General features: G+C 44.1%; 1 protein-coding gene across 1 annotated transcript in view; it reads left to right on the top strand.

Annotated features, from left to right (window-relative positions):
- The window catches only part of LOC124565812 (katanin p60 ATPase-containing subunit A-like 1), a 143,769-nt gene that overhangs the window by 67,755 nt on the left and 49,934 nt on the right, over positions 1-26,080 (top strand). The window contains exon 6 of the mRNA XM_047131020.1: positions 5,046-5,299. Within this exon, the coding sequence (XP_046986976.1) occupies positions 5,046-5,299 (254 nt within the window). The remainder of the gene's footprint in view (positions 1-5,045; positions 5,300-26,080) is intronic.

The following is a 26,080-nucleotide window of genomic DNA, read 5'->3' as shown; positions in this document are numbered from 1 at the left end:
GATCCATGAGGCTGTCTCCATACCCAAACACATCCATCCACTCGATGCAATTTGGAACAAGATTCGTCTGACCAGGTAACATGTTTCTAGTCATCAACAGTTCAATATCGGTGTTGACGCACCCAGGAGAGACGTAAGGGTTTGTGTCATGCTGTCATCAAAGGTGCAACAGTGGGCCTTTGGCTCCGAAAGCCCATATCGATGAAGTTTCGCACATTGACAGTTGTTGATGGCCCAGCACTGAAGTCTGCAGCAGTTTGCGGAAGGGCTGCACTTCTGTCACGTTGAACGATTCTGTTCAGTCGTTGTTGGTCTCGTTCTTGCAGGATCTTTTTCCGACGCAGCGATGTCGGAGATTTGATGTTTTACCGGATTCCTGATATTCACGATACACTCGTGAAATGGTCGTACGGGAAAATCTCCATTTCATCGCCACCTCAGAGATGCTGTGTCCCATCGCTCGTGCGCCGACTATAACACCACGTTTAAACTCACTTAATTCTAGATAACCTGCCAGTATAGCGGCAGTAACTGAACTAACAACTGCGCTAGGCACTTGTCTTATATAGGCCTTGCCGACCGCAACGCCGTATTCTGCCTGTTTACATATCTCTGTATTTGAATATGCATGCCTATACTAGTCTCTTTGGCGCTTCAGTGTAACTGCCATTCATCACACCAATTAGAAATTTTGTCTAAGTCATCTTGTGTCCACCCACAGCCACTCAACTTTGATACCTTACCGTACACCACAGCATTATCAGCAAACAACCGCAGATTGCTGGCAATACTCTCCGGCAAATCATTTACGTATATAGAGAACAACAGCGGTCCTATCACACTTCGGTGAGGCACGCCTGACAATACCCTTGTCTATGATGAACACTCGCCGTCGAGGACAACGTACTGGGTTCTATAACTTAAAAAGTCTTCGAGCCACTCACATGTCTGTGAACCTGTTTCATGTGCTCGAACCTTCATTAACAGCTTGCAATGGGGCACCGTATCAGATGGTTTCAGGAAATCTAGAAATATGGAATCTGCCTGTTGCTCCTTATCCATAGTTTGCAGTATGTCATTGGAGAAATGGGCAGGCTCTGTTTCGCATGAGCGATGCTTTCTAAAACCCTGCTGATTTTTGGACATAATCTTGCCGGTCTCAAGAAAAGTTACTGTATACGAACTGAGAATATGTTCACGTATTCTGTAGCAAAACGAAGTTAGGGATATTGGTATGTAACTAAGCGGGTCCGTTCTTTTACCCTTCTTATATACAGGAGTCACCTGTGCTTTCTTCCAGTCGCTGGGCGCGAGATTCGCGATAAATGCAAGCTAGGTAAGGGGCCAAGGCCATAAAGTACGCTTGGGATTCCATCCGGACCTCGCGACCTATTTGCTTTCAGATCTTTCAGTTGTTTCTCTACGCCACGGATGCTTGTTACTATGTCGTCCTGCCGGCCGGTGTGGCCGTGCGGTCTAGGCACTTCAGTCTGGAACCGCGTGACCGCTCCGGTCGCAGGTTCGAATCCTGCCTCGGGCATGGATGTGTGTGATGTCCTTAGGTTAGTTAGGTTTAAATATTTCTCAGTTCTAGGGGACTGATGACCACAGATGTTAAGTCCCATAGTGCTCAGAGCCATTTGAACCATTTTTTTACTATGTCGTCCATACGGGAGTCTGCCCAATGGTCAAATGACGGTATGTTTGTACGATTCTTCAGCGTGAACGATTTCTTGAACGCGAAAATTAAAGCTTCGTCTTTAGTTTTGCTATCTTCGTTTGCCACACCAGACTGGTCAACAAGGGACTGGGTGGAAGTTTTGGATCCGCTTAGTGATCTTACGTAGGACCAGAATTACCTCGGATTATCTGCCAGCTCTTTTGTTATGGTGTGACGGTGGTAGTTGCCGAATGCTTCGCGCATAGTTCTTTTCACAGACCGAAGAATCTCCGCTAACTTTTACTTGTCGTCTTTTGTGCATTCTCTTTTGAACTGAGAGTGCAACAGCCCCTGCTTTCTCAGCTTTTTCCGAACTTTGTTATTAAACCATGTTCGATCTTTTCGATCCGTAAACCACGTACTAGGCACAAAACTTTGCAGACCACGATTTTCAATCTCCTTAAACTTTGCCATAATTCCTCTACGTCCACCTTACTGGAACTAAGTAATGTCAGTTCACCAAATGAGATGCTAAAACTGCTTATCTGCTGCTTATAGCAGAAACACTCTCCTAGCTTCTTCACTGGTTTATTAACTTTCGTAACCGTAATGCTATAATGAGATCATGGTCGCTAATCCCCATTTTTATACCACCGTTGTAGATAAGTTCTAGCCTATATGTAGCTACAAGGTCTAAGATTTTCCACTGCGCGCGGGGTGCCGAACTAGTTGCTCAAGACAGTCTTCAGAAAACATGTTCAACAGTACTTCGCACGACTGTTCCTCTGTAACCCCGCAGTAAGTGCATAGACATCCCAGTCTATACTCAGTAGGTTAAAGACGCCTCCAACTAGTATTACAAGATCTGGGTTTTTACGTGCTACTGACCATACAATTTCTTTTGACGACTCGAGAACCGGTAGAGCGGTATCGGATTGCTGATAAAATCATCCAACAATTATCTTGGTTTCACCTAGACTTGTTATACGCGACCAAATAACTTCCCTGTCCCACTCAACATCGACTTCAATAGAGACTATATTTTTGTCAACTGCAATGAACACGGACCCTCCTCTGGCCTCTAACCCATCTTTCTGATATGCGTTCTGTTCCACTACTCGCTAAATATCTCAGAGTTTCCACTTCAGGTTTCAGCCAGCTCTCGGGCCCAAGAATAATCTGAGCACGAGAACTTTCCTGGAAGCCAATAAATTCGAGAACTTTGTTACGAATACCTCGTCATTTTACTGAGAAAATTTTGACAGTCGAAGTGTCTTTACTCTGAATGCGGTCTGACTTTCCTTGCTGTGTAATGACTGGCGAGTGTTCATCGTAGTACCGCAGACTATCACCTAGCCTAAAAAGCCCTCATATGCACTCTACAAGAACACTGCTACCCGAGTCGCTGCTTGCTTTTTGTAGTATATCCTTGACCTATCAAGGGGTTGTGCTACAAATCCCCACTCGTTAATGCAGATGTAGGAATCTGCAGCCAAGACCGTCACAGAGTCAACAAATCCTTTGGCTGAGACCCTCCCCTCGGTTCCAAATCAAGGACCCTGACCAACTCTAAGAACAAATCTGCGAACTCTGTGCTCTGCTTGCACCCCACACGCAAGACACCAGCCTTCACCATCTCCGCCAACCACGTGTATGAACTGAGACTTCGTTGTTACCTACATGATCCACAACAGCAGACGACTTCACCATGCACGCTTGACAGACGGAAGCAGGGCTGCCTCCACACCTCAAATGAGGTCCCCCAGCAGACAATCCGAGTGCACACTGGCTTTCTTTCCAACCCTAACGCTGTCTATCTAGAGATCACCATAATGTTGCAGATCCTGATAACTAGCATAACTCCCCCACCCCCCATGTTCCTGTTCGGACCCTGCTGAAGCAGCGGGCACACGTCCACACATAGAGTGAACGGGCGAGGCCAGACTGCTAGTCTCCACATTGGACCTCCATCTCGAGTGACACAAATGCGTTACCACCCGCCAGTCACCATTCTGTGAGGGCAGATTCATCGCATCGGGTACATAGGAGGTGCCTCGGCAGCAGAGCCCTTGGGCGAAACAAGCGACACACGAAGTGTCCCATGCGACGCGCCAGGTTCTCCGCGAGTGCTACACCTATAGGCAGCAGCCTGAAGGTGATTGACTGTAGCCAAAAGTGCATTCAGCAGTTTCCAAACTGTGGCCAGCTCCTTCTGCGTCCGCATACATACGGACATCCTACCCATTGTAGCAAGTCTAACTGAAGAAGTAAACTGTAAAAGCAGACTGAATCCTAGATATGCAACTTGCTAACCTTCTGGTGTGTCACCAATGAACGCTGATGCATTAATGGTACAAATGGCTCTGAGCACTATGGAACTTAACTTCTGAGGTCATCAGTCTCCTAGAACTCAGAACTACTTAAACCTAAGTAACCTAAGGACATCACACACATCCATGCCCGAGGCAGGATTCGAACCTGCGACCGTAGCGGTCGCGCTGCTCCAGACTGTAGCGCCTAGAACCGCTCGGCCACTCCGGCCGGCGATGCATTAATGTTGATTCGACTTGTCCGATTAACCTAACTATTCTTTCCTTCATCAAATTTCATTTAACCCCCTTCCATCACACCTGTCCGCCCTCCACAAGGTTAATTCTTCCTTATACTGGAAACCACTGTTGAAGGTGCAGGTGCAGATGCAGATGCTGAATATGTGCTGCACTGATTACCATACAGGGCTTCTGCACAGCGTGTTGACCTCTGCTCATTCTGGTATCTTAATAATGCCGGTTTTTTTATTGGTCTTTTGTAATTACTCCATACATATTTTGAGTGAGTAAACTTATGAAGGTGAGAGCTTGTTAGGCAAAGGCAGTGGGATACCGAGCTCTCACTCTCGGAGCGTTATACATTCCTGGCCATTAAAACTGCAACACCAGTAAGGACAGAAAATAACGAAATTTACTAACTGTGCGGATACAGTACAGTAGGAAGAATACATGATTAGATATTTAGGTGAGTTGAAGTATACAGTGACCGAAATTTAGTACACAGAGTGGTAATTTCTGGGGACTCTAATTGCTGTGCGTAGAGCCCAACTAAGCTTGGATGGAAAACACGGGCTATCATTTCATGCTGCTTCAACTCGGTGCCAGAACGTATCAGTGGTTTGTGAGTGGTGGCGCACCAATTCGTCGGCAACCTATGACCGAACGTTTATATTTGGTACAAGATTTAGACCACGTGCTGTCCAGGATAACAGTCGAAACCTCTCTGTACCGATGGAGGTCATGACGGGCAAATTGCGGTCCTGCGAAATGTTTCCAGAAGTTGGTGCTTCAGTTTTAACTTCCAGTGGCGCACGTGGCATGCCTGGCGTTTGCAGGTCCGCCTGCTGTTCGCGGAGGCGCGATCACGGGCGCCCAGTGTGATCTTCATCGACGAGGTGGACGCGCTATGCTGCGCGCGCGGCTCCCCCAGCGAGCACGAGGCGTCGCGCCGCTTCAAGGCTGAGCTGCTGGTCGCCATGGACGGGCTGTTGTCGGGGACAGGCGTGGGCGCCGGCAAGAGCCAGCCGCATGTCGTCCTCGTCGCCGCTACCAATCACCCCTGGGACCTGGACGACGCCTTCCTCAGGAGGTAGGCAACGTCACAACGGGTCAGTTTTGAGTATTACCTCAAAAAATCGAGCTGCGACTTGCTGATAGTTTTCGTCCCTCTCTACATACTCACCCTTCAATGTAACACAGTTTTACCATCAATGGATGACTTGGCACCCACCTTGGTTGTAAAAGTTCGCAATTTGGCTGATCGAGAACTCTGGGGAAAGAGGAAAAACTGAGTGGGTGTCATGTCAGGATATTATGGGGAGTGATGGAAAATTAGACTGGTCAAAGAAGCAGCATGTTTGACTGTGTCCAGTGAAGAATGAATTGGGGAGATGTTGTGAAGCGAAACACCCTCCTGCACAGCTTCCTGTACTGCTGTATATTGGCTCCCTCCCCCAACATCATCAGGGAGTTTCAGTATTTCGCTCTATGAGCGTCGTTTAATAAATAATACCCCATCTTTTGCATCCACAAATATACACTAGTCTGCAAAACTTAACGAAACTAACTTTCGTTATGTATGTGACTGCCAAATAACGTAGCTAGATGAAACTTGGACCATAAATACACTACTGGCCATTAAAATTGCTACACCATGAAGATGACGTGCTGCAGACGCGAAATTTGACCGACAGGAAGAAGATGCTGTGGTACGCAAATGATTAGCTTTTCAGAACATTCACACAAGGTTGGCACCGGACGCGACACCTACAACGTGCTGACATAAGAAAAGTTTCCAACCGATTTGTCATACACAAACAGCAGTTGACCGGCGTTGCCTGGTGAAACGTTGCTGTGATGCCTCGTGTAAGGAGGAGAAATGTGTAGCATCACATTTCCGACTCTGATAAAGGTCGGATTGTAGCCTATCGCGATTGCGTTTTATCGTATCGCGACATTGCTGCTCGCGTTGGTCGAGATCCAATGACTGTTAGCAGAATATGGAATCGGTGGGTTCTGGAGGCTAATACGGAACGCCGTGCTGCATCCCAACGGCCTCGTATCACTAGCAATCGAGATGACAGGCACCTTATCCACATGCCTGTAACGGATCGTGCAGCCGCGTCTCGATCCCTGAGTCGTCAGATGGGGACGTTTGCAAGACTAAAACCATCTTCACGAACAGTTCGACGACGTTTGCAGCAGCATGGACTGTCAGCTCGGAGACCATGGCTGCAGTTACCCTTGACGCTGCATCACAGACAGGAGCGCCTGCGATGGTGTACTCAACGACGAACATGAGTGCGCGAATGGCAAAACGTAACTTTTTCGGATGAATCCAGGTTCTGTTTACAGCATCATGATGGTCGCATCCGTGTTTTGCGACATTGCGGTGAACGCACATTAGAAGCATGTATTCGTCATCGCCATACTGGCGTATCACCCGGCGTGATGGTATGGGGTGCCATTGGTTACACGTCTCGGTCACCTCTTGTGCGCACTGACGGCACTTTGAACAGTGGACGTTACATTTCCGATGTGTTACGACCCGTGGCTCTACCCTTCATTCGATCCCTGCGAAACCCTACATTTCAGAAGGATAATGCACGACCGCATGTTGCAGGTGCTGTACGGGCCTTTCTGGATACAGAAAATGTTCGACTGCTGCCCTGGCCAGCACATTCTCCAGATCTCTCACCAATTGAAAACGTCTGGTCAATGGTGGGCGAGCAACTGGCTCGTCACGATACGCCAGTCCCTTCTCTTGATGAAATGTGGTATCCTGTTGAAGCTGCATGGGCAGCTGCACCTGTACACGCCATCCAAGCTCTGTTTGACTCAATACCCAGGCGAATCAAGGCCGTTAATACGGCCAGAGGTGGTTGTTGTGGGTACTGATTTCTCGGGATCTATGCACTCAAATTGCGTGAAAGTGTAATCACATGTCAGTTCTAGTATAATATATCTGTCCAATGAATACGCGTTTATCATCTGCATTTCTTTTTTGTGTAGTAATTTTAATGGCCAGTAGTGTAGAATGAAGTGCTGCTGTGTAGTACAGAGGGTGCCTGAAACAAATACACAATGAGACGAACAGAAATGACACTGAAATCATTAGAATTCACGATGGTCCTAGACACTAAAAAAGATGGGACATGGTCGTTAATAGGGTGTGTAATGACAACGGACGGCAATGCCGTGCAGTGTCCTCCCATGCTTGACGTATCCTGACGTGGGAAGCGGTAGGAACACGTAATCCATCAGAAACATTGTTGAACGTTATTGTTTTGGTGATCGAGATGTTACGGTGTGGGGAGAGAGAATATTGCTTGGGTGCACTCACCTCGTAATCTTTGAACACAGCAAATTCACTGGTCAACGTTATTGCGACACTGTACTCGTTCCACATATCTGACTTCATTTTTATGGATGACAACGCACGGCAGCCTCGAACAGCGAGCGCAGGAGGCGCAGCTCTTGGATCGAGAGGATATTGGGCTAACAGACTACCCTGCCCGTTCCCCTAAATTAAATACCATCGAGCACGTGTTGACGGCGTTGGAAGACGTATTACAGCACGTCCACATACAGCAACGACCATCCAACAGTTGTCAGTCGCTCTGGTGGAGAAATGTAACGTCCTACCGCGAGAACTCGTTCCTAGCACCGGAGCACGTTGCAGAGCATGCAATGCCATCCGCAGTGATCAGCCGCCCACTTAAGAAAAATGTCCCGCCGTTTGTGATGTCCAGGAGATTATCATAAATCGAAGTGACTAAAGGGTAATTGTTGCCTTCGAATAAAAGTTACATTTTTATTCTTCTCATTGCATATTTCTTTCAGTTACCTCGGATATTATACGGTAGGAATCGTTTCTATGCATGTTCCAAGTATCATCTAGATGAGTTACTTAGCAGTGAAACATAATACGAAAGTTATTTGGTGCTTAACTTTTGCACATCAGTATATGCAGAGTGAACATCAATAAAACCGCCTCGGGTATTATACGGGAGGAATTGTTTCCACGCATGTTCCAAGTATCATCTAGGTGCGTTTCTTAGCAGTGAGACATAATGCGAAAGTTATTTGGTGCTTAACTTTTGCACACCAGTGTATGCAGAGTGAACATCAATAAAACCGACGAACTGCAGGGACAGATTCGTGACTAGAAGTGGAGGAAAAAGGGTTCTATGGACATATGGCCCAAAATACATCGTTGTCACGGTAGATGGCTCTGACGACTGAAAGCTCCTCTGATCTCATGCCGTGTGTTCCTTGTGTGTTACAGGCTGTGTGTAAGCTGCAGAATGGTGTGATATTCATGTCGGGAACAAGCTGACATGGTGTCTGTGTACGAACAAGCAGATAGGAACGGTCGAAAGACAGCAGAGCTAAACCAAAACAAGTACCTTCACAGACACCAACCACGTAACACAACATTTCAACCCCTTTCTCGACGTTTGTGTGATCACATAATCGTACCTTGGCTTACACCATGTTTGCGGGCCACTTGCCTGGAGCTTGCACTAGTCTTTGTCTCAATATCCCGTAACCCGGTCCTCCAAATCTGGTACACGCACAGTCCGCCGCCTCCCTGCGCGTTCGTCTTTCTGAAAGGGCCTATGATCACACAAACGTCCAAAAAGGGCTTAAAATGTTGTGCTATTTGGTTCAGATCTGTGGGGATACTTGTTTTGGTATAGCCGTGCTGCCTCTCGACCGTTTCCATCTGCTTGGCAGTATACAAACCACATCTCGGCTTGTTCCCGATGTGAATACCACACCATTCTGCTGCTTACAGTACGCTGCATCAACCACAAGCCTGCAACACGCAAGGAACACACGGCACGTGCTCAGAGGAACTTTCATTCGTCAGAGCCATCTACAGTGGTAACGATGCATTTCCGGGCACATGTTGATAGGACTTTTTTCCTCTATTTACAGTCAGGAATCCGTCGCTGCCGTTTGTCGGTTTTATTAATGTTCACCCTCTATAGCATATTGTCCTTTTAGGTGCTTCAAATTTGATGCTTATTCTGACGTGTCTGAAGTTTCGAACTATTCCAACGGATGACAGAGCCTTAAGCCTAGTTAACACGACGACATTGGGTTGCGCCACTCCTTGCGGTGAATGTGTTGTACGCAAGTGGTTTCATATATGGCTGTAGACACGGCGACACCAGTATACACCTCAGTTTCGTCGTTTTGTGGGTCCCTTTGTCGTGTCTGAAATGAAAAGTTTTGGCAGCTGCACGCTGCACGAGTTGTGATGGAGTTAAAGCTTGTTGTGTGGAATCGCAGCATAAGAAAAAAATTAGAAAATTGTTTCGATTCGTGACTAGATGAATAAAAAACGTCAGCTCGGTTGCTCAGCATCCTTGAAATAATTTATAACAGAAGATCCAAGAAATTCTTCTAATTATCTTACAATGTCACCAGAACTGTTCACGTTTCTTCTAAATAGAGTTAATTATGCGATAAGGAATAAAGCTAATGTAATGCATGAAGCACTGTCGCCAGAACTGAAATTACATATCATATTACGTGGATTACAATCGAGAACACTCGGCATGCTATAAGATAGGTTTCAGTTGATGATGACGCTATTTCATTAACACCAATAATTATTAACATTAGCAGTAATAATTATTAACATTAGCAATAATAATTACTCGAAGCCGGCCGCATTAAGAAGAGAGTGGTTTGCAAACTACTCTCCTGAAGATACATCTTTACAGTGTCAATATTTCAAAATTCTGACATGTGAATGGGGAGCACTGCAGCGACGTTTTAAATAGATGAATATAGAATAAAGAATGCAGGTTTTTGAATTTGTATAGCCTTCCTTCCTGTCAACAATATTCCTTAACAAAGAGTTGGCCAACTCGAACGATGGTATTTTAGTCCTGTAGACTAGAGGATTGCCACAGCTAGAATTACACTTGCTTGTATTTTTCTTAATTCAGTTGTATATGTGCTCCTAACTCAATAAATTGTGCCCTGCAGCTCTGATATTGTCAAACCATCTATGTTATGATCGCGCATGACGGTCTCAGCGGCAGCAATATGTTGCCTATTTTTGTAATCAGCGTCACTGAAATCCCACAAACATTAATGCAAATCATAGATATCCAAAAAGCGAACATTATTCTCCGTTCCCCACTTCACATTTCAGTTTGTCTACACCCTACGAACACACATAACCTCAAAACTCATGCAGCTAGTGTCACCAAAGTTGGACCACGCCGAAAGTGTTTAGATTCACCAACGAGTTGCGCAAACAAGTGGCGCGCTTGCGCAGTGGCCGGTAGCGCAGTTGCTGCAACCTAGAGTCGTCGTGTAAACTAGGCTTTAGTGAACCAACAAAATGACATCTACACAAGGTACTCGTCATAGCAATGTGCTGTAACTGAATTACATATATAAAAAATAAAACGTAGCGAACATGCATAAGCGTTTGTGTGCAGTGTATAGTAATGGTGCAATTGAAGGAAATACTGTTGGGCAATGGCTAATGATAGTTAAAGTGTTAGGAAGAGCAGAAACTGAGCTCCATGGCCGGACACGTCTGGGACGTCCTGTCACAGTCAGAGGTGTAAAAATTCTTCTTCCAGCATGCCTGCCCCTGTCTCCGCCGCAACCATTAAAGCAGCCCAACCTGCTGCAGCGAGACAGAAGAGTACCTGTTTACTGACACAGTGGTTAAATCAGGCCAACTCGGGTGGCCATAAGTCTGGCAAGCTTCACGGTACCCGCTCAGCCAGCCGCAGCTGACAACAGGTAGCGCTATTTATCCAACGTGACTACAGAATAGACAGGTATAGTAGTTTCATTGCTGCTCATTTATAAATAAGTGTGGGAGCAGCATAATGAACAAACCTGACTTTAAGGACATTGAGGAGAAATTGAGAATTGGGAAACATAAACCAGTCACGAAACAGAGCAGGGGAAATGTTTTCATGTGTTTATAAGATTCAAATAAGTCGGTAGGTGTCTCGCAATGCAAATTGTGTAAAAAGTTAGTAACAATCGTTCGAGGATTTCTGGTATGTTAAGATATGTGTGTAAATTTGACCATCAGTTTCCTCCCTCCATACACATTTTGAACAACGACAAAGACTTAGTGACTGACAAGTGTGTGGAAATGCGTGTTAAGGACTTGAGGCCATTAAGCAGTACATAGGTTTTCTAAATTTGGGGCGAACATTGATCCAAATACGAAAAAACTATGGCTTAGAGGATGGTGAAAACCACATTCTGGTGGTATGTAACGTACTTGGAGGGAAGGAAGATTGGATTTAACGTCCCTTCGACGTCGAGTTCATTAGAGACTGAGCGCAAGCTCGGATGGTGTCAGAGAGGGGGAGGGAAATCGGCCCTGCCCTTTCAAAGGAACCATCCCGGCATTTGCCTGGAGCAGTTTAGGGAAATCACAGAAAACCTAGATTTGGATGGCCGAACGCAGGTTTGAACCGTCACCCTCCCTAAGGGGAGTCCAGGGTGCTAACCGCTGCGCCACCTCGATCCGTCTTCAGATATGTACTTTTTTAGTTTAACGTAACAAGGAAAGCGAACTTCGTATTTGCTACAGTAGATTTAGGGAATTTAGAATGAACTATTTTGGCTGTTGCATTCAGCGAACGCGCAATACACATCCCGCGAAAAGAAATTAAAATTCGATTACCTGTGGCCATATCTAGCTGGAAATTTCCAAAGTTACAAGAACTAGACTTCCAAAACCTACCTGTAGTTGCCGTTGCAGTATAATAGACATCTTCAGGTTCCTAGGAGAAAAAGGTTTCGGCTTTCAGAGATGGTTCTGCTGACTACAGAAAACATTTATTAGAGGTGACCTCTAATATGTGTGTGACTGGTTCTGATCTATCTTCCTACCACAGTTGTGCAAGGACGCTCTGTGAGTGTTTTAGGAATTTGTGTTGAACCTAAAACCTGCAAGGTAGGAAGACACCATCTCATGCATGCAGAATTCGGAAGAGTGCAGCAGTACGGACAGTGATATAATCAGACAATGATCCCAATGTCGGTTCCATTACACTCCCTGTAAAGGAAACATTATTGCTAACAGAAATCAGTGTACGGGTTCAGGCGTAACTACACACATCAAAAAAAGTTTTGCATTACCCCGGTTTCCAGAACTCCTGAAGATAGACATTGACTATGGGTATTTTACCACAGACACAGTCCCTTTGACCGTTCAGAGATATCAGTAAACTTTCCCAAAGATGTAAACAACCATGCATGAGCAGCGCCTATTAGACGGAGGGGGTCCGACAGCCAGTCAGTCCCAGTCAGTCCCAGTCATTCCACCAGGAAGGAGGTACACTGCTCGTGTTGTCTGTACTTCAACCGTACCTAGACGGTCAATACCGCGGTTCGATCGAGTCCTCACTGTTTCTTTGTGCCAAGAGGGCTCTCAAAGTGTCTAGGCGCTACAGCGTGTACCAAAGCGATGAGTTTCTGACATGGAGGAGATACAGAGAGATAGGAGATGTCGATGACATGCTTCGCTCAGGCCGCCCAAGGGCTACTACTGCAATGGATGACTGCTATCTGCAGATTATGGCTCGGAGGAACTCTGACAGCAACGCCAGCAGGTTGAATAACGCTTTTCGTGCAGCCACAGTACGTCGTGTTACGACTCAAATTGTACGCAATAGGCTGCATGATGAGCAGCTTCAGTCCCGACGTCCATGGCGAGATCCATCTTTGCAAGCGCGACATCATGCAGCACAGTACAGAAGGGCCCAACAACATGCCGAATGGACCGCTTAGGACTGGCATCACGTTCTCTTCACTGATGAGTGTTGCATATGCCTTCAACTAGACAATCGTCGGAGACGTGTTTGGAGGCAACCCGGTCAGGGTGAACGCCTTAGACACACTGTCCAGCGACTGTAGCAAGGTGGAGGTTCCCTGCTGTTTTGGGGTGGCATTTTATGGGGCCGACGTACAACGCTGGCGACCATGGAAGGCGCCGTAATGGCTGTATGACATGTGAATGCCATCCTCTGACCAATAGTGCAACGACATCGGCAGCATATTGACGAGACATTCGTCTTCACGGACGACAATTCGCGCTCCCATCATGCACATCTTGAGAATGACTTCCTTCAGGATAACGACATCGCTCGACTAGTGTGGCAAGCATGTTCTCCAGTCATGAACCCTATCGAACATGCCTGGCATCGATTGAAAAGGGCTGTTTATGGACGACGTGACCCACCAACATTCTGAGAGATCTAGGTGAATCGCCATTGAGGAGTGGAACAATCTGGACCAACAGTGCCTTGATGAAGTTGTGGATAGTATGCCATGACGAATACAGGCATACATCCATGCAAGCGGACGTGCTACTGGGTATTAGAGGTACCGCTGTGTACAGCAATCTGGACGACCACCTCTGAAGGTCTCGCTGTATGGTAGTACAACATGCATTGTGTGGCTTTCATGAGCAATAAAAATGGCAGAAATGATGTTTATGTTGATCTCTATTCCAATTTTCTGTACAGATTCCGGAATTCTCGGAACCGAGGTGATGCAACACTTTTTTTGATGTGCATATATGTTAGCAAAAAATGATAATCTTAGATTTTCGTTATCAAGGTCTATTTTTACTCTAAGTATGTCTTTATGACATATCACTCATAACTGCAATACATGCAGGATGGTAAAATATTGATATGGGGTGTTCACAACTGTGAAGCGAAGTTCCTAACTATACTAACGTTCTTTAATAGTAAGATGGTTGATGACCATGTCTAGGGGTCGATAAAATACAAACAAATTAAATACAGTTGGGGCCAGAGATATCTATTAAGCTACAATGCACAATTAAAATAACCAAATAATGGATGGGGGTCAGTAAAGAGCAATCAGAAAGAAGTACACAATTAAAACAATTCAATAACTTCAGAGTATAAAGCACTCTACAGTGGCTGATCAGTTCCTTTCGTTAAATCGAATATCTTGCGTTTCTGCTTTAATTAAGCCCAACACTCGTGAATATGTTTAACTACAGGTCATGGCTGAATGTACTAAAAATACCCATAGTGCTTAGAGCCATTTGAACAATTTTTGAACAGAATTGCTGAGACAATAGTGTACCTGTTACCACGAGGTGTGTCCTATTAGATGGTACGGGTGTACATGCAGTGCAAGACTTTCCCCATTAGATCTATACGATAATTTATCAACGTCGTCGTTGGACATCAGTTATATTACAGAATGGCGCCATCCCTAGTCTGGAAGTATTTTACGAACTGCGGTATCAGTGAAGTACAGTGCTCCAGTTGCTTTAAAAGACTGAAAACCGGATAAACCTCAACAAACTTGTGACATAATATCAGGAGAAAATTTAAATATTAGCAGTTAGTAATAATAGAAAGTAGTTAAGCTGCTGCCTGTGTCTACATAACATGCCTTTAAGTCCTTGTAGCCCTTGAAAACGGACAAATTAACATGAAATATGACGTTATTCAACCTCAGTTTTCACCCTTTAGCACGGACTACTCGTAGCGTCCAAATAGTGCTATAATCCCCGATTACATGATTCTTCAGTAGGGTTTCAAAAAATAGAATCAATAGGAGAGTACTAGCGGTTTTTTTGTAGTAGTAGTAGTAAACCACTGATACCTTTCGAGAAAAGCAGCGAACGTTGGATGGCCTAAATTTCCTTTTGTTTGCCTATTTATGTTAATAATTTGATTCTGTGTATCATGAAACTGACGGAGAAAAGATTTTTCAGCCTTTGTTAGATTTCTAGTTTATTACAGGAAATAATAGGAATACAACAGCGAAAACCTGTTATTTCAGAAACCGGTTATTTTGGGCGGTTTGAACAGTCCGGTTCAACTGACGTTGAAAAAAACGATGTAACCGATATAACCGAAAATCGGTTGATTCAGAGCTAACTGCGCGAAATCTGGCAGAAAACCCAAAGAGATTCTGGTCATACATAAAGCACACCAGTGGCAAGAAGCAATTAATATCTTCACTGCGCGATAACAACGGTGAAGTCACTGATGACAGTGCCAGTAAGGCTGAGTTATTAAACACGGCTTTTCTAAACTCCTTCACCAAAGAAGACGAAGTAAATATTCATGAATCAATCAAGAACAACTGCCAAGATAAGAAACACAGGAGTAGATATCCTCGGTGTACCAAAGCAGCTTAAATCACTTAATAAAGCCAAGGCTTCCTGTCCAGATTGTATACAAGTCAGGTTCCTCTCAGAGAACGCTGACACAATAGCTCCATATTTAGCAATTATATAAAACCGCTCGCTCACAGAAAGATCCGTACCTAAAGACTGGAAAATTGCTCAAGTCACACCAATACCCAAAAAGGGAAGTAGGAGTAATCCGTTGAATTACAGGCCCATATCACTAACGTCGATTTATAGTAGCGTTTTGGAACATATACTGTATTCGAACATTATAAAGTACCTCGATGAAAACGATTTGACACGTAGTCAGCACGGAATCAGAAAATATCACTCTTGCGAAACATAACTAGCTCTTTATACTCATGAAATAATGAGTGCTATCGACAGGGGATGTCAAATTGATTCCATATTTTTAGATTTCCAGAAGGCTTTCGACACCGTTCCTCACAATCGTCTTCTAACCAAACTGCGTGCCTATAGAATATCGTGCGACTGGATTCGTGATTTCCTGTCAGAAAGGTCACAGTTTGTAGTAATAGACGGAAAGTCATTGAGTAAAACAGAAGTAATATCCGGCGTTCCCCAAGGAAGTGTTATAGGCCCTCTATTGTTCCTGATCTATATTAACAACATAGTAGACAATCTCAATAGCTGTCTTATATTGTTTGCAGATGATGCTGTCATTTACCATCTTGTAAAGTCATCAGATGACGAAAACTGATTGCAAAATGATTTAGATAAGATATCTATATGGTGCGAAAAGTGGCAATTGACCCTGAATTGTGAAGTGTGAAGTTATTTACATGAGTACTAAAAGAAATCCGTTAAATTTCGATTACGCGATAAGTCACACAAATCTGAAGACTGTAAATTCAACTAAATACTTAGGGATTACAATTAAAAATACCCTAAATTGGAACGAGCACATAGATAATGTTGTGGGTAGAACAAACCAAAGACTGCGATTCATTGGCAGAACACTTAGAAGGTGCAAACTAAAGAGACCGCTTACAGCGCTCTTGTCCGCCCTATTCTGGAGTATTGTTGTGCGGTGTGGGATCCGCATCAGATGGAACTGACGGATGACATCGAAAAAGTACAAAGAAGGGCAGCTCGTTTTGTATTAACGCAAAGTAGGGGAGATAGTGCCACTGACATGGTACGTGAATTGGAGTGGCAATCATTAAAACAAAGGCGTTTTTCGATGCGACGGGATCTTCTCATGAAATTTCAATCACCAGTTTTCTCCTCCGATTGCGAAAACATTCTGTTAGTACCCACCTACATAGGGAGAAATGATCATCACGATAAAATAAATCAGGGCCTGCACAGAAAAATTTAAGTGCTCGTTTTCCCCGCTCGCCGTTCGAGACTGGGACAGTAGAGAGACAGCTTGAAGGTGGTTCATCGAACCCTCTGCCAGCATTTTATTGTGAATAGCAGAGTAATCACTTAGATGTAGATGTAGAGGTATCGCCCAGTACCCGTATATTGTGATAAGACAGCGGCAGAAGCAATCTTTATCGGCCTGACACAGCTGCAGCATTTCCTCTTCTGCCTGGATTCGTTGGGCTTTCTGAATGGGTGTGAGCATTAGCTGAAACCAACGGGCGGCTGCTTTGTTACGTTCATGTCGTATAAGATGAGAACTTATCCGTACAGAGTTTCACTTTTCCCGCTATCGACTCGATAGTATTGAGCTGGTCATCAAATATCAAGGCCTTCACCTCACTTGCAGTTCCTCGTTCTTCACAGATAGATGGTCTCCCATTTCGTTCTTCGTCATTGCCATGTTTGACCGCATTGGAAGCGCCTACGCTATCTAGCCGTTGTGTCATATGATGGTGCATTGTGGCGTTCACTTCCGCCGAAAGACGCAGAAAAAGAATCAGCACACGATGCTGCCCTTTATCAATGGTCTGCGATAGTTTGTTTTGACTCCTACAGTGGCTTAATACGGTACTGTGGCAAACAAGAAATCCATTAAGAAATTTTATTTTCGTTGTGATGATTAAAGCCTTATGACTACCACTCCTACTTGTAAACCCCACAATTTACCTTACAGTGTATAGTAGAGGGTATATTTGTAGTACGATTCAAATTACTTGATAGTTGACATTCACGCGTTGGAGCTGATTTCCTCCAATTAGCGTGCTCAGCGTCACAGGCGAACCGTTCGCCGTTGCCAAACTGCCACAACAATTACGAAGTCCACTTCAGATTCCTTGCCCAGCTTTCTTTCTTGATGTGTTTGGATCCCGAATCTTCGGTCTGGCCCTTTTATTTCGTATTTCATCGTAATGATAGCCGCACCAAAAACAAAAAACACACACAACCATGCTAAGGAAACACACACGTTTTTTACACAGCAGTAACCGAACACTACTGGATTATTTCGCACAAGATTCAGAGTCACACATACAGTTATTATAACCACAGAGATCGGCCTACATTGTACGAGTATAAGCTTCACATGACATTGCGTGAAGCTAGTGCTGTGGCGTAGTGGCTGGAGTAATAACTTGCTATGTAGAAATTCGCTGTTTCAAAACTCGTCACATACTGCAGTTTTTTTTTTTTTAATTTCTAAATCTTTTAGCGCTGGAACTGAAATGTTTTTTTCTTGAGTCTACTCTTAGAGGTTAGCTTTAATCGCCGTGAACATCATCATCATCAGTTTTCTGCTATATTAGCAGGTCCTTTGCCTCTCCATTTTCTGCGATCCATTGCCTTCTTCTTGAGGCTGCTGTATGTTGTACCGTCCAACACGTCATTCAGTATCTGAAATGTCTTCCTTCCTCGCTTCCTTTTCCCTTCTACATAGCCATCTAAAACTGTTTTTATCAGTCCGTCATTCTTTCTTAATATATGCCCAATCCAATTTCTTTTTCTTCTTTTTATTACATCTCGTAACCGCCGTTTCTCTCTCACTTTTCTTAGTACCTCTTCATTTTTTACTTTGTCCATCCAACCTATTCTTTGCATCCTCTGCCATGTCCACGTCTCAAAAGCCTCCAGCCTTTCTCTGTATTTCTTCCTCAGAGTCCATGTTCCAGCACCATACAGAAGTACACTCCGTACAAAACATTTTATGAGTCTTTTCCTGAGTTCTCTATCCAGACTGCTGTAGAAAATTCTCCTTTTGTTATAAAATGCCTCTTTTGCCATTGCTATCCTTGTTTTAAGTTCTGTGCTGCACTTCCAGTTGGTGTCTATCCTGCTTCCAAGATAATTAAAATTTTGCACCTGTTCTAATATTTCTCCGTTCAACATAATTTTTATTTCTTTATTCCCTCCTAGTGCCAATGTTTTTGTTTTCTTTGTGTTGGTTTTCATTCCATAATTTTTCCGTTAGCATCAGTGGTATCCACTAAATCCTGTAATTCTTTTTTCCCTATGGCTAGAAGGACCATGTCATCAGCAAACTTCAAACGCCCTACTGTTATTCCTCCAATTTCTACTCCTTTGTGATCTAATGAGCATTGATAATCATATTTTCCAAGTAGAGGTTGAAAAGGGTAGGTGATAGACAGCAACCTTGTCTTACTCCTTCTCCTAGTCCGATACCGTTTGTATTTTTTCCTCTCAATTTAAATGAGGCTTTTTCATTCAGATGTAATGAGTTTACAAGTCTTCTGGTTTTCCAGTCCACTATCTTTTCCCTCATTATAGTCGTCAGCTTGTCCCAAGCCACATTGTAAAATGCCTTTCTAGATCGATGAAGCACATATAGAGGTCTCTACCTTTTTCAATAAACCTAGCATAGCGATCGTGATTTTAGTTACGCCGCAAATTGCTCATCGCTGTTTTCTCGGATATTAGTACATTGCACATCACGAGGTTGCGGTTAGGTCAGGACATGAGTTTAAATTCAGGGCTACAAAACGCGTCGTCTGCAGCTGTTCAGTCATTGGTCACTTAAAATCAACCGTCGACAGACCATCTCCCATTTCCATCCGTCATACCTCTCGGCGACCGCTTTCAACATTGCCTCGCGTTACACATTAACAGCATTTGTGAACTGACGCGCCGTGTGTATGTGTATGTGTGTGTCACCTATAACCAAGCGGTAGCAGGTAGCGGTTGTGGCGACATCGTAGCGGCAAGTGAGAGACGTCAACTATCAAATACGAGGGCTGGAACTTAAATAGTGGCAACTACTTATTCACAACCGATACAAAAGAGTTACATGTTTGCACCTGTTACTGTCCTTCAAAGTTGCCAGCGATGTGGAAGGCGTAGTATACCGTTAGCAGAGACTGTTCTGTTGATGGTGCTAATGGAGCGGTCTACTACCTGTCGAATCTCTGGAACAGTTCTGAAGCGAATGCCACGAAGTGGTTCCTTCATCTTCGGGATCAAATCAAAGTCACAAGGACTTAAGTCCGGGCCGGCCGGTGTGGCCGTGCGGTTCTAGGCGCTCCAGTCTAGAACCGCGTGACCGCTACAGGTTCGAATCCTGTCTCGGGCATGGATGTGTGTGATGTCCTTAGGTTAGTTAGGTTTAACTAGTTCTAAGTTCTAGGGGACTGATGAGCACAGATGTTAAGTCCCATAGTGCTCAGAGCCATTTGAACCATTTTTGAACTGAAGTCCGAGGAGTATGGTGGATGGTACAGTACTTCCCAGTCCAACCGACCGAACAGAGCAGTCACAACTTGCGCTTTATGCAACCGCGCATTGTCGAGCAAAATGATGGGTGGGTTGCGCAGAAAGTGTCGCCACTTCTTTCGCAAACCTGGTCGCAGTTGCTGGTGACTTTGATTTGATTCCGAAGAAGAAGGAATCACTTCGTGACATTCGCTTCAGTACTGTTCCAGAGATTCGACAGGCAGCAGACCGCTCCATTCGCACCATCAACAGAACAGCCTCTGCTAACATGTATACTACCCCTTCCACATCGCTGGCAACGTGTTCTACACAACGCTGGTGACTACTCTGAAGGACAGTAACATGTGCAAATATGTAACTCTTTTGTATCTGTTGTGAATAAATAGTTGCCACTGTTTCAAGTTCCAACCCTCGTAATTTTAATCGGACTATAGTACCATTAGCAAGGCACCGAATAAGCTTTAATTTCTATAATTTCTTCGTCATGATTATTTTGCAAAATTTATGTGGAAAAAAGTAATATATTGGCTGATTTCTTGAAATGTAAGGTCACATAATTTCAACAACCTCTCGTTGATGTTCAACGCCTCTCTTATAGTGACTGCCACTGTAATCAAATGAGCATCTCTGTAACCAGTTCCCGCCTGCTAAACGAACCATAATGCGACGCGCCCCTGTTTCTTGGATCTACCTAACTAATACTAAATGGCGTACTACCCAAACTGACGAGTAATGTTCAAGAATCGGGCAAACGAGTATTCTGTAAGCCACTGATTTCGTGTATAGATTACATTTCTTTAGGATTCTTCTAACCATGCTCCGTCTGAGACCTGTTTTTCCAACAACTACTTTTAGGTGTTGGTTCCAATTCAGGTCGCTCCGAACTGATAGTCTCAGATATTTTACAGTTGTTGACATAAGTAGTGATTTCTCGAAACAATGTATAACGGAACATCGCTGGGTGTTTCGATCTATTTATTCACAACACACTAATTAATTTTATTTACTCTGAGCGTCAGTTTCCAACTTCTGCCCAAGCCTCCATTTTCTGATGCTCTTCCTGCGTTCTACTATATTTGTCTTTCGTTGCAACTTTCAAATATACAACAACATCGTCAGCGGACAGGGCTGCACATAGGTTCCAGCGGTATCCATTAAATCATTTATAGCCCTGTACACTGATAAGCCAAAACATAACGACCACTGCCACCGTGGTGCTGGATGCCGCATGGTGGCTCTGCGGGCAAGTGACTCGGTAACAGCAGTAAGCGAAGCAGACACGGGCGGGGATCACCATAGCGAAGATATTGGCTGTAAATGGGGAAATCCATTGAGATAAGCGACTTTAACAATGGTCAGATAATCATTACGCAGAACCTATAACAAGTATCTCGAAAACGGCGAGGGTGGTCGAATATTCATGTGCTACTATCGTGGGCACCTACGGAAAGAGATAGAAAGACAGTGAAACTTCCACTAGGCGCTAAATGATTGGACGTCCACTGCTCTTCACAAAACCTGGGATTCGGAGGCTTGTCTGCTCTGTAAAGTAGGATAGATATGGCATCACTGCCGAAGGAGCACAATGCTGGTACACGCACAAGCGTTTCGGAGCACACCGTTCATCGTACATTGTTGAACACGGAGCTCCGCAGCAGACCACTCCTACCCGTTCACATATCGACCCAATGATATCATCAGTTACGATTACAGTGGGCGCGGGACCAGGGGGATTCGACCGTTGCCCAATGGAAACGTGTCGGCTTTTCGGGTGCATCACATTTTTGCTAACCAGGTCGATGGTCGCCTCCGCAAACGCCGTCATCGACGTGAACGGCGGCTCGAAGCGTTCAGCGCGCCACGGACGCAGGCTGGTGGCTGCAATATTATGCAATGGGAGACATTCTCTTGCGCTTGCACGGGATCTATGGTAGTAATCGAAGACAAGCTGACAGCTGCGGAACACCTGCATCCCTTCATGCTTGATGTCTTATCCGACGGTGATATCATCTTTCAGCATTATGATTGTCCGTGTGTCGGGGCCAGAATCGTGCTACAGTGGTCTGAGAAGCATTATAGTGAACTCACTTTGATGTCTCGGCGACAAATTCGCGCTTGAAGTAAGTCCTTAAGCCCCCCATGAACCATGGACCTTGCCGTTGGTGGGGAGGCTTGCGTGCCTCAGCGATACAGATGGCCGTACCGTAGGTGCAACCACAACGGAGGGGTATCTGTTGAGAGGCCAGACAAACATGTGGTTCCTGAAGAGGGGCAGCAGCCTTTTCAGTAGTTGCAGAGGCAACAGTCTGGATGATTGACTGATCTGGCCTTGTAACATTAACCAAAACGGCCTTGCTGTGCTGGTACTGCGAACGGCTGAAAGCAAGGGGAAACTACAGCCGTAATTTTTCCCGAGGACATGCAGCTTTACTGTATGATTAAATGATGATGGCGTCCTCTTGGGTAAAATATTCCGGAGGTAAAATAGTCCCCCATTCGGATCTCCGGGCGGGGACTACTCAAGAGGACGCCGTTATCAGGAGAAAGAAAACTGGCATTCTACGGATCGGAGCGTGGAATGTCAGACCCCTTAATCGGGCAGGTAGGTTAGAAAATTTAAAAAGGGAAATGAATAGGTTAAAGTTAGATATAGTGGGAATTAGTGAAGTTCGGTGGCAGGAGGAACAAGACTTTTGGTCAGGTGATTACAGGGTTATAAATACAAAATCAAATAGGGGTAATGCAGGAGTAGGTTTAATAATGAATAAAAAAAATAGGAGTGCGGGTTAGCTACTACAAACAGCATAGTGAACGCATTATTGTGGCCAAGATAGGCACAAAGCCCATGCCTACTACAGTAGTACAAGTTTATATGCCAACTAGCTCTGCAGATGATGAAGAAATTGATGAAATGTATGACGAGATAAAAGAAATTATTCAGGTAGTGAAGGGAGACGAAAATTTAATAGTCATGGGTGACTGGAATTTGTCAGTAGGAAAAGGGTGAGAAGGAAACATAGTAGGTGAATATGGATTGGGGGGAAGAAATGAAAGAGGAAGCCGCCTTGTAGAATTTTGCACAGAGCATAACTTAATCATAGCTAACACTTAGTTCAAGAATCATGAAAGAAGTTTGTATACCTGGAAGAATCCTGGAGATACTAAAAGGTATCAGATAGATGGTAAGACAGAGATTTAGGACCCAGGTTTTAAATTGTAAGACATTTCCAGGGGCAGATGTGGATTCTGACCACAATCTATTGGTTATGAACTGCAGATTGAAACTGAAGAAACTGCAAAAAGGCGGGAATTTAAGGAGATGGAACCTGGATAAACTGACTAAACCAGAGGTTGTACAGAGTTTCAGGGAGAACATAAGGGAACAATTGACAGGAATGGGGGAAAGAAATACAGTAGAAGAAGAATGGGTAGCTCTGAGGGATGAAGTAGTTAAGGCGGCAGACGATCAAGTAGGTAAAAAGACGAGGGCTAATAGAAATCCTTGGGTAACAGAAGAAATATTGAATTTAATTGATGAAAGGAGAAAATATAAAAATGCAGTAAATGAAGCAGGCAAAAAGGAATACAAACGTCTCAAAAATGAGATCGACAGGAAGTGCAAAATGGCTAAGCAGGGATGGCTAGAGGACAAATGTAAGGATGTAGAGGCTTGTCTCACTAGGGTTAAGATAGATACTGCCTATAGGAAAATTAAAGAGACCTTTGGAGAGAAGAGAACCACTTGTATGAATATCAAGAGCTCAGATGGCAACCCAGTTCTAAGCAAAGAAGGGAAGGCAGAAAGGTGGAAGGAGTATATAGAGGGTTTATACAAGTGCGATGTACTTGAGGACAATATTATGGAAATGGAAGAGGATGTAGATGAAGATGAAATGGGAGATAAGATACTGCGTGAAGAGTTTGACAGAGCACTGAAAGACCTGAGTCGAAACAAGGCCCCGGGAGTAGACAACATTCCATTAGAACTACTGATGGCCTTGGGAGAGCCAGTCATGACAAAACTCTACCATCCGGTGAACAAGATGTATGATACAGGCGAAATGCCCACAGACTTCAAGAAGAATATAATAATTCCAATCTCAAAGAAAGTAGGTGTTGACTGATGTGAACATTACCGAACTACCAGTTTAATAAGTCACAGCTGCAAAATACTAACGCGAATTCTTTACAGACTAATGGAAAAACTGGTAGAAGCGGACCTCGGGGAAGATCAGTTTGGATTCCGTAGAAATGTTGGAACACGTGAGGTAATACTAACCTTACGACTTATCTTAGAAGAAAGATTAAGAAAAGGCAAACCTACGTTTCTAGCATTTGTAGACTTAGAGAAAGCTTTTGACAACGTTAACTGGAATACTCTCTTTCAAATTCTGAATGTGGCAGGGGTAAAATACAGGGAGCGATAGGCTATTTACAATTTGTACAGAAACCAGATGGCAGTTATAAGAGTCGAGGGGCATGAAAGGGAAGCAGTGGTTGGGAAAGGAGTGAGACAGGGTTGTAGCCTCTCCCCGATGTTATTCTATCTGTATATTGAGTAAGCAGTAAAGGAAACAAAAGAAAAATTCGGAGTAGGTATTAAAATCCATGGAGAAGAAATAAAAACTTTGAGGTTCGCAGATGACATTGTAATTCTGTCAGAGACAGCAAAGGACTTGGAAGAGCAGTTGAACGGAATGGACGGTGTCTTGAAAGGAGGACATAAGATGAACATCAACGAAAGCAAAACGAGGATAATAAAATGTAGTCAAATTAAATCGGGTGATGCTGAGGGGATTAGATTAGGAAATGAGACACTTAAAGTAGTAAAGCAGTTTTGCTATTTAGGGAGTAAAATAACTGATGATGGTCGAAGTAGAGAGGATTATAAAATGTAGACTGGAAATGGCAAGAAAATCGTTTGTGAAGATGAGAAATTTGTTAACATCGAGCATAGATTTAAGTGTCAGGAAGTCGTTTCTGAAAGTATTTGTATGGAGTGTAGCCATGTATGGAAGTGAAACATGGACGATAACCAGTTTGGACAAGAAGAGAATAGAAGCTTTCGAAATGTGGTGCTACAGAAGAATGCTGAAGATAAGGTGGGTAGATCACGTAACTATTGAGGAGGTATTGAATAGGATTGGGGAGAAGAGAAGTTTGTGGCACAACTTGACTAGAAGAAGGGATCGGTTGGTAGGACATGTTTTGAGGCATCAAGGGATCACAAATTTAGCATTGGAGGGCAGCGTGGAGGGTAAAAATCGTAGAGGGAGACCAAGAGATCAATACACTAAGCAGATTCAGAAGGATGTAGGTTGCAGTAGGTACTGGGAGTTGAAGAAGCTTGCACAGGATAGAGTAGCATGGAGAGCTGCATCAAACCAGTCTCAGGACTGAAGACCACAACAACAACAACGTCCTTAAGAACCCATCCGGATCGCCATAGGGCGCCATCACCGCGTACGCAAATCAGGAGCCCGTTATTTACGCGAATTACGTGACATGTGCGTAGACATCTAATGCCGCATACCTCCACGTACTACCAACAAACTGTCGGATCCGTGATACGCAGAATCAGTGATGTAATGCGTTCCAAAGACAGGCAAACAAGCGGTTAAGCAGGCGGTCATAATGTTTCGGCTCATCAGTGTATATCGTGAATAATAACACCCCTTGGTGATTTAAACAATGAAAACTATACCAGTTATTTATTTTCTTGTTGCTTAGCCCAACGCGTTTCGAGAGTTTATTCTCATTTTCAGTTCCATTTGAGAATAAATTCCCGAAACGCGCTATACTAAGCAGCAAAAAAGTAACTGGTGCAGTTTTCATTATTTAAATCACGAACAAAACACTTGCATGTTTTCCCAAAACATGACTATAATGAACGAAATTAAACACTCTATTGAGATGCTCCCAAAGTAATTTTTACATCTGACCATTTCTCTCCGTTGAAATGGAATGATGAATTATGTTTGCTAAGAAGTGCTGAATCCATTCAGCTAATCCGATATCGTTTAAATTAATATTTTGCTCCCTAAGGAATAATGCGAGCTTTATCGAATTCCTTCC

This window comes from Schistocerca americana, chromosome 1, assembly GCF_021461395.2.
Source record: "Schistocerca americana isolate TAMUIC-IGC-003095 chromosome 1, iqSchAmer2.1, whole genome shotgun sequence".
NCBI lineage: Eukaryota > Metazoa > Arthropoda > Insecta > Orthoptera > Acrididae > Schistocerca > Schistocerca americana.
Note: the sequence above shows the minus strand (reverse complement) of the source record. Positions and strands in the feature narration are given on the sequence as shown.